The following is an 8,842-nucleotide window of genomic DNA, read 5'->3' as shown; positions in this document are numbered from 1 at the left end:
ATTGATGTTACCATCTCATAATTATGCGAAACTGAGTCACAATTTTGAAATAGTATCTCGTTATTTTGACAAAGCATCCCATAAATGTGAGATACTATCTCAAAATTATGACTTAGCGTCTCTTAAATAATTTTTAAAAAATTATTTAAAGTCATAATTATGAGACACAAAATGTCTCATAACTATAACTTAACATCTCATAAATATGAAAAACTAAGTCCTTACACGTGTGTATTTTATAGTGTACTGTTACATGGGCCACATCAGTCCGTTTTTTTAATCACCTGCTGCAGAAACGTTACTCCGCGGAGCTCTCTGATTGGTCAGCGGGACATTGGCATACTCCTCCCCCTCCCCGCTGTCACCGCAACCCGGCGGAGTCAGCGTAAGCAGCAGCAGCGAGCAAGAAAGCGCCCGGTAAGTGTCACGACAAGGTGAGTAAAACAAACCACCTTCTACTTAAACCACAAACACCTCCAGTATCGACACGTCTGACATTAGCTCCGTGTCTTTGTGCTGTTTCGTGTCCACCACAGGCGCAGGAAAAGCCCCACAATGAGTCAGTTCAAGGAGCGCTTCGTGACTCTGCTCCATGAGAAGAACTTTGTCACAGACCAGTTAGCGACGTTGGAGCAGAAAACGGGCGTCAAGAGGGAGTATATCGCCTTGGGTATGTTACCAGCTCCGTTAAATTGTCGACAAACACTTTTTATAAAAGTTTTAATCTACTTTTTAAAAGTTAAAAACGTCCAGTCCCCCCCCCAAAAAAACACTGCTTTGTTCATGTTTAGCTAGCGAAGCCATGAAGCCAGTGTTAGTGAGTTGAGCTGCTGAGTTTACAGAGAACACAATGGCAGACATTTCTGTGGTGGATTCACATTGTGTGACACACTCGTTTTATTACCTTATCTCAGGCAGTGATACCAAAGTTCGCCATATATTGAATCCATGACTTATTTCAAAAATATTGCTGTTGAATGAAGTGCCTCTAATATAACACCACAACCACACCCCTCAGCTCCTTAGGGTATTTTTATCTCGTCCTCAAATATCCAATGCAAGGCAGAGAGTTAAGACTCAGGGTGACTGGTCATTCAACCGTTCTCAGAATACAATCTATACATTAGCCGAAAGTAAAACATGTTCTTGTTCATCAGCAACCTAACAAAATGTAGGGTATAGAAGTCATCAATTACTTTAGTAAGTTTCATACATTTATCCAAAACAAGTCTCTAATTACTAAAAAACTTTTGACATTTCACATTTTCTTAGGGTGATATTGATGTGATGGATTAAATGTTGAACAATTAAGTAATTGTTGTGTAAATACAATCAAAACCTCTTTACACAAGAGAGTCTGACCTAAGCTAATTTATACTCCGGGGTTAAGCGTCCTAGGCCATAATATACCCAGGGTATAATCTAGCATAGGCCACTTTAACTCATTGTTTATTCTGGACTGGGGGTATACTATGGCCTGTTACACCCGTTTTAAACAATGATCATAGGATAACACTTTTTCAATCTAAGCAGAATATTCCAGATTGTTAACTTGAATAAGATTGCACTAATTGGACTAAAATTAGTAATAATTATATATGTTGTTTTTTTAGTACTTATAGCAAACACTTTAAGACACTTTAGTAAGTAAATAAATTGAGTTTATATCGCACCTCTCACAGATATGAAATCACAAAGTGCTTCACAGGGCAATACATGTAAAAGTACATTAATACTACCAGGGTAAAAACATAGGTACCCTAGTCTAAAGAAAAAGGTTTTGAACTCCTTTTTAAAAGCGACAACAGTGTGACACTGATTATTGCGCAGTCTATGTGCTACTGCTTGAAAGGAGCGATCACCTCGCATGTGTAGTACTCTGATTAGAGGTACAAATATTTGTTATTTAAAAAAACAAAACTAATTGCATTTAATGGAAATGCATTTAAATGAAACCTTTTGGGGTATCAGCCACAGAAAAACCTATATCAGCCTATAATTTAGTCGTATATAGACGAGTATATGTCTAATATAATATCTAAGTCTTAAATGGATTATAACGTCCTGTTTGAGTTTTCACCGCTGTGTGCGTTAACATGTGTGTAAACATCACAATCAAAACTTGGAGAAAGTACACAGAGAGCACAAGCCTCTGCCAAAGCTGCTCAGTCTTTCACTGTGTCAATACACTCCCCGTCTCACAAGATTAATAATTGTTTTTCAAAAGTCCTGTATCCATGTCCAGATCGCCACTAAAATCGAATACATTTTAATGACCCATGACGTTATTTCACAGAAATGTGATAAAAGTAATATTCCCTTTAGTATAACCGTTTTATATGTTGTCACATTGTCACATCCACATTACATCCACTGCCCTGAAAAACTCCTAAGACTAAGATTGGAAAACTCATGTCTTAAGCTGATTATTACCTTTTTTCATGTATGGCCTTATTCCAAATAAAGTAGTGTAATATTCAGGCTATTGTCTTAAATTGGGGCTAATATGGAAACACTGCTGTTCATGGTTTCATTGTCAATGAAGTTGAGGCACCTCAGGCCATGTTGGCATCATTTTGTTCTGCTGTGCCACTCAGAAAGAGGAAATGAGTTAGACGGGTTGACCTACATTCAAACCCACAGTCTTCATCCAGGATATATCTCTGTTGACAGCCAGTGACAGCAGCCACATTTGCATTTAAACAGCCAACCTCAAGGTTACAATGTGTTGGATGCTGTTTTCAAATATTTGGTGGACAACCCCCTGAATATTGAAGACATTCAAAGGTAAAACACCTTGTAATAACAATAACCTTCAGAAATTGAATACTAAACACCTCAAAGCAGAATGTGATAGTCAACAGAAAATATCTGGTCATTGTCTCAAACCTGTCAATCTACTGAGCAGGTTAAAACGTTGAAAGCCCCGGACGTTATGACAAAACAAATGTCTGCTGGCTATTTATTTAACAACACAGGCTAGTCACAAAGTTTGGCTCTTACACTGCTCTTCTAGGCAAATTTTAACATAATATATTGTCTGGACTCCACTCAGGATTAATCAAAAATGTTAATTTATAAGATTCAGTTGTCAGTTCAAGCGTATACAGGCTGCAATGTTTAATCAGGTAATCCATTTCTGAATTACTGTAGTTTTATTTGTGGACAAAACAAGACATTTGAGAACATCATAATTCAGTATTTTTTAAACATTTCATGGACCAAACAAATCATGAGTAAATTAATAAAATAATCTTATATCAATCAATTATGAAAATAACCGTTAGTTGCAGCTCTACTCGCATCCACTTTTTTTTTTTTGTTTGGGGGGGATGGTGTGACACCTCGCCAAACCGGCTCACAAAGCAAATATAGTGATATATTCTAATGCAAATAACCACTGTGTTCTGTGCACCCTGCAGTTAGCAGAAGGTACAGCCACACGCAGCAGACAAATTATACTGTGAATAGGCCATTTGATACTTTGGCCACATGGCAGGTACAGTTTGTCACAAACGTGCACACTGATAAGTGGTTGCTCACAAGACACTCATTCCTGCTGGCTCACTATGTTGTCATGTTGTACTTTGCCTTGATCCAGACACGTCAGTATAACGCAGTTACAAAACCATCATCTGTTAAGATGAGAAACTTCTCGAGTTCATGCTGACTCTTGAGGCACGCTCACGTGTGAAGAGTTATCTGCTGACTGGAGAAGCGAGAGCTCATCTACACTCACTGTGGATGAAGCCAAACTTACTGTTTTTTTTTAGCCAAATTATACATCACGTAAGCTTAAACGAGTGGGTTTTAGTCATACAACAGCCCATGACATGACAACCCAGCTTTGCAATGGCTTTTTTCCAGAAGAAAGCTGTGTCACATGGATGCTTTAATTTTTCATTTCCTTGTTCACCAGAGAACCAGAGATGCTTGTGACAATCACCCTGAAGTCAGCTCTTTTTTATGATTCATCACTAGTCATCTGTTTCTGATTTGCCTATGCAAACCAGTCCAAAAATATATAGATGGTTTTCTTGTTCATTTTAACCAGTGCTTCCGAAACAGAGAGCTGGGCAGGCTGGAGATTAGAGATGGGATATGTGTGTTAAATGAGATGTAAAGTGTTTCAAACAGCAGTGGCTTTTTAGTGCTTTAGATGCTTGTGCGAATTGCACATTTATTGCAGTTGGAACATGTGTCACAAGTTGAGTTTTACATAAATGCAAATCACGTATGGCGTATCATCCAGCTTTTACAGCTACTTTGAGTCCGAGAAGATCATCTCTGAAATATTTAGGGTCTGGAATTGTGTCAAAGGCCTGTGACTGTTTGGAAGAGAATGTGAAATCATCATATGTGAAGAAGAACCAAAAACAAAGAAAGAAAATGTAGCCGAAAAATTCCACTTGGAGAAATCAATTACTAATGTAAGAAATGTATGGGATAAAAATAAATGGCTGCAGTGTATTCCCTGTGAATTGAGTTTCTTGCTGCGAGCTCACCAGCAGGCCATTAATCCTCCCAAGGATTAAAGTAAGAAATGCTATGGTAAAGAGTAAGCTCCATTTTGTGTGTGTATGTGTGTGTGAGAGAGAGATAGAGAGAAACCCTGTAAAATTTAAAGTAATTTCTGCTTTTTTTTTTAAAGTTAAAAATGTTCAGTTGTCGTTTAGAAACCATGTGTTCATGAATGTTTACAGATAAAAAATGTACATTTACTGTATTACTAAAGTCATACTTATAGTTATATATATGAAACTAGGGCATAAACAATTCTTTTTTTCTTTTTTCATCTCAAACCCAATGATATAGCAAAGAAAAGCCTCCATCACTCCCAATTGAGTCTCGTCTGTATATGAATTCACCCTTGAGAGAGAGACCTGTGTACAACACAAGCGACTCGAGTTTAAACATAAATATAGATTCTCACTATTAGTGGAGTCTAATACAAAACCTTTTAAATATGACCTCAGTTATTTAACACAAAATAAACATGATTCAAACAACGTCGATAGAAATTCAAACCTTTAATAGATATACATGTACAAAAGGTCATTGTTTATTTAGGTTGTTTAATGTATTTCGTCGCTAGGGTTGAAAACCAGTGACATTTTTGGAATCTTTCACCTACTTGAAGTGTGTGAGCCACACGGGAGTGTGAGCTGTGAGGTGTATTTAAAGGTCTGCTCCTCCACAGCAGGATTTAAATATCAGTGTTTGACTTGTGCTCAGTGCTCCTCCTAATCCTGGTAGCATGCAGCCCTGACATCCTGCTACCAGACACAGACAGAAAGACACGGTGTGCAGTGACAAATGAAAGACTCCTGGCTTGACATTTGACGTGTTTGTCAGGTAACATTACAGCCCCACCCTCCTCTCACCTCTGTGTTGTTCTCGTCTGTCTCCCTCTGCAGGTGCTCTGAGCATTGTCGGGCTCTATCTGCTGTTTGGATACGGAGCCTCGCTGCTCTGCAACCTGATTGGCTTTATTTATCCTGCTTATTTCTCGTATGTATGAAGTCCAATTTGTCATGTTCCATAAACGTCAAAGCTGTGTCTGAATACATCAGTGTAGAATTCCTTTGCAACTCACACCAAAAAGACGTACTGTATGCACCAGACCGTTTGAATCGACATGTTCATGGAATTCTGCCATTATTCATATTTAAATGTCATTGATTACGGCTAGAAATGGGTCCTCTTCATTTCTTTACATCATGGACTACTGTCATTGATTTTATTTGTATTTCACCTGGAAGTGAAATGTTTAAAGGATAATAATGGGATCCTTCACAGAGAAACACTTGGCTTAAAATTATAAAAACGACAGTGATATGGTTAACTTTGATAAATGTGGATTGTATTGCCACCGTGAGTTGTGCTAGAAAGGGGTCGCAAATACAACCGGTATAGAGAAGGAATTATAAAGAAGGAATAATTACATTGGCCAATAATGTAGTGTAGAAATGTCACATGAGACACACATATTCTAAAACTACTGTTTAAAGGGAACTAACCTTTGCAGCACCATCATTCACCACATCACATTGTGTGTATTCTTCAGGTCTGTCAAGAAAAACGTTGATTACACTTCCTGCCTCATGAAAAATGTGGAAATTGTATGTAGAGGACTGTAATGTGCTTATGCCTTTGTTCCCTCATTTGTGGTTTCATCTTCTCCTCTGTCATTTAATTTTACACTTAAATATGAGCATGCTAGATGAACATTGCCAACCTCCTCAAGTCGAGTGACTCAAACCTGTCCTCTCGTCCACTCAGCATTAAGGCCATCGAGAGCAATGTGAAGGAGGATGACACACAGTGGCTGACCTACTGGGTTGTTTATGGACTCTTCAGCCTCGTCGAGTCCTTCTCTGACATCTTCCTCTTCTGGTTTCCCTTTTACTATGCTGGCAAGGTAGGTTGACCTTTTTAGCTTTGCTGCGATGCTGTATGTTTAAACTCCAGCCTCTCTGTGTGAACCTGACTGACTTGAGTCTGTTCACACTGTGAAACCACACGCAGTCATGCTGTGTTGAGTCACATGAGGTTTGACGTGTACAGGCCTCTCTCCTCACCAGCCACAGATGTTTTAGACAAGTTACGTAACTTTAAAATAAATAAAACATCCAGGGCCATCTTCCTTAATCTGACTCACATTTGTTTTTGAGTACTTGTTATTAATTTTAGTATAAACAAAGGCATGTCTGTATGCAGTTAAAAGAACAGGTTTGTGAGTAAATGAATGCAGTGCAACAAACTCTGAAATAAATAGAAACATGAACAAATAATAAAGATTTTTATTCTATTCTCAGTTAAATTTAACATAGAAGAAGTTTTCCAAAGTAAAGCTAAGTTTATCTGTGCATTCAGTTAATTTGCAGTGCATTGTAAAATCTGCAAATCATATTGGTAATAAAATATGTTCCTTTTAAAGTGTAAATAAATGGGGTCATAAAGATCTACAGCAATTAAGGAAATTTAAAATAAACCACAATATGAGACAAACTAACCTATATCAGCAAGTTATGGATTGACTATTGAAATTCCAGTTAAAACAATCAGTATGTTTTAGCTTCTTTATAATACCTTGGTTTTACTGAATGCACAGTTTTGAGCGGTTTGGAAGTTATGAAATGTTTTTCTCTTTGATCAGTGTTTGTTCCTGATATGGTGTATGGCTCCAGTGACGTGGAACGGATCTGAGATCCTGTACAAGCGCGTGATCCGGCCATTTTTCCTGAAACACCAGGCTGCGATGGACAACATGGTCAGCGATCTGAGTGCCAAAGCCAAGAATATAACTGACGCTGTTACAAAGGAGGGTGAGGCATTCACAGTGATTCAAATGTAGCCACATTCACATGTCCTGCAGGAACACATTTTCACAGCACATGAACTTGTGTGCCATTTTTATACCCTTAACATATATTTGCACAGTAATCAATTGTACATTTAAATCCTTTTTTTATCTTTTCTACATAAAACATAGTGTATTTTTTTTTCTCTGTTTGTTCCATCAGCGATTAACCAAGTCCTCAAGGACAAGGAGCAATGAGACACATTGGAAGGCTTTGTTTGTTTGTGTGCATGCATGCATTCATGTCTAAGTGTTAGAATAGTTGAAAGAGAGGCTGTGAGACTGTATGTTTGTTTGTCATTTCGTTTCTTGGTTTGTCCTCCCCCTTCCATGACGAATGATGATCATCGGCTGCACTGTCATGAGGTGAAATGAAGCTTCACAGTCATTTGTGCGTCCACATCTCCTTACTTCCACTGGTACTGCTAAGACAATCAGTGAAACTGTGACATTTTTATTGAGATCTTATTTTCTCTCCGTTGTGTGACAAAGTAATTTTACAGAAGGAGGTTGCCTTAACATGTGCGATAAGCAAAATACTCTTAACATTCTTTAAAAAATGGTACTTTTACATCTCATGAGTGTCTTACACGCTTTATTCTCACATGTGCCAAGCAGAGTTTAAAGTCTGCCTGAGCTGTTGGTTTGGTTCTCTCCGTTTAATTTTGGATGACTTCTGTCTTTTGATATGTATTAATTTATCCTCTCATGGTTATGAAACAGTAAAACTGGAATCCTGGTGAAATTAAAACGGTGTCTTTGTGTCTGACTTTAAACTTCCATCTCTGGGGCTCTCTTTTCAACCGGTCTCATTCGTCACATATTGGGGAAATGGCATTTTATTTGGTCCATATTACAATGTTCACACATCACTGATTTCTGTAATTGGTTTTTATAGCAGAAGAGAGTCAGGGAAATTGTATTTTAAGATGCATCCACCTCTGTGGCTTGGGTTCTAGTTCATTTCTCAGCACAATCTTTACTATTAATGTCAGCAGTAATTGTAAATGATGTCCAAATAGTTTGTTTTTGATAGACATTTTTGCATCAAGATCACCGTTGCATATTGAAATTCTTGCTGCCCATTATGTAAATGTACTTGTAGGTGTTTTTTTGATGTTATTTGTTTCAGCGAGGATACAAAGGCCATTCGCAGTCTCTCTCTCCCATCCTACACGTCCACTTGATCTTTTAACCTGTCACCCTCAAGTACATTTACTGGCTTTCAGTCAGCCTAACCACCCACACTCTAATTTATGTTTGGCTTGGTATTCACGCTTGAGGGCCTCTGAATGGGAGACTCTTTGTGTTCGTGCACTGGGTGTAATGCATGGGAAATGCTGGACTGAGCTAGTGTGATGGTCACACACTGCCACAAGGAGAGGAGAGCACCCATCCGGAAATGTCTGCTGTGAAGATGTGTCTGCTAGGTGTTTATGTTTCCCTTGAGCCAGCAGTGGCCGGCTTTATTGATTTACC

The 8,842-nt window shown here is 38.3% G+C and overlaps 1 protein-coding gene across 2 annotated transcripts; it reads left to right on the top strand.

Annotated features, from left to right (window-relative positions):
• Window positions 1-357: 357 nt before the first annotated feature.
• Window positions 358-8,114, top strand: zgc:101744 (Receptor expression-enhancing protein 6-like). Of its 2 annotated transcripts, none has more exons than XM_044047350.1 (6): window positions 358-417; window positions 537-670; window positions 5,418-5,511; window positions 6,283-6,421; window positions 7,160-7,328; window positions 7,527-8,114. In XM_044047350.1, exons 2-6 carry the CDS (start codon window positions 556-558, stop codon window positions 7,559-7,561), a joined length of 552 nt encoding a protein of 183 aa, XP_043903285.1. In that variant the 5' UTR covers window positions 358-417; window positions 537-555; the 3' UTR covers window positions 7,562-8,114. The 2 variants fall into 2 exon arrangements, with proteins under 2 accessions (XP_043903285.1, XP_043903286.1); XM_044047351.1 differs by having other exon boundaries at window positions 373-434.
• The last annotated feature ends 728 nt before the right edge of the window (window positions 8,115-8,842 follow it).

Source organism: Solea senegalensis, linkage group LG16 (genome assembly GCF_019176455.1).
Source record: "Solea senegalensis isolate Sse05_10M linkage group LG16, IFAPA_SoseM_1, whole genome shotgun sequence".
Taxonomy (NCBI): domain Eukaryota; kingdom Metazoa; phylum Chordata; class Actinopteri; order Pleuronectiformes; family Soleidae; genus Solea; species Solea senegalensis.
Note: the sequence above shows the minus strand (reverse complement) of the source record. Positions and strands in the feature narration are given on the sequence as shown.

What these genes read in the sequence shown, in the direction of transcription:
- zgc:101744 (XM_044047350.1), top strand. Translation starts at nt 556, where the DNA reads ATGAGTCAGTTCAAGGAGCGCTTCGTGACTCTGCTCCATGAGAAGAAC. An exon ending in GAGGGAGTATATCGCCTTGG is followed by an intron (nt 671 to 5,417) that starts GTATGTTACCAG and finishes CTCCCTCTGCAG; the next exon opens with GTGCTCTGAGCATTGTCGGG. An exon ending in ATTTATCCTGCTTATTTCTC is followed by an intron (nt 5,512 to 6,282) that starts GTATGTATGAAG and finishes TCGTCCACTCAG; the next exon opens with CATTAAGGCCATCGAGAGCA.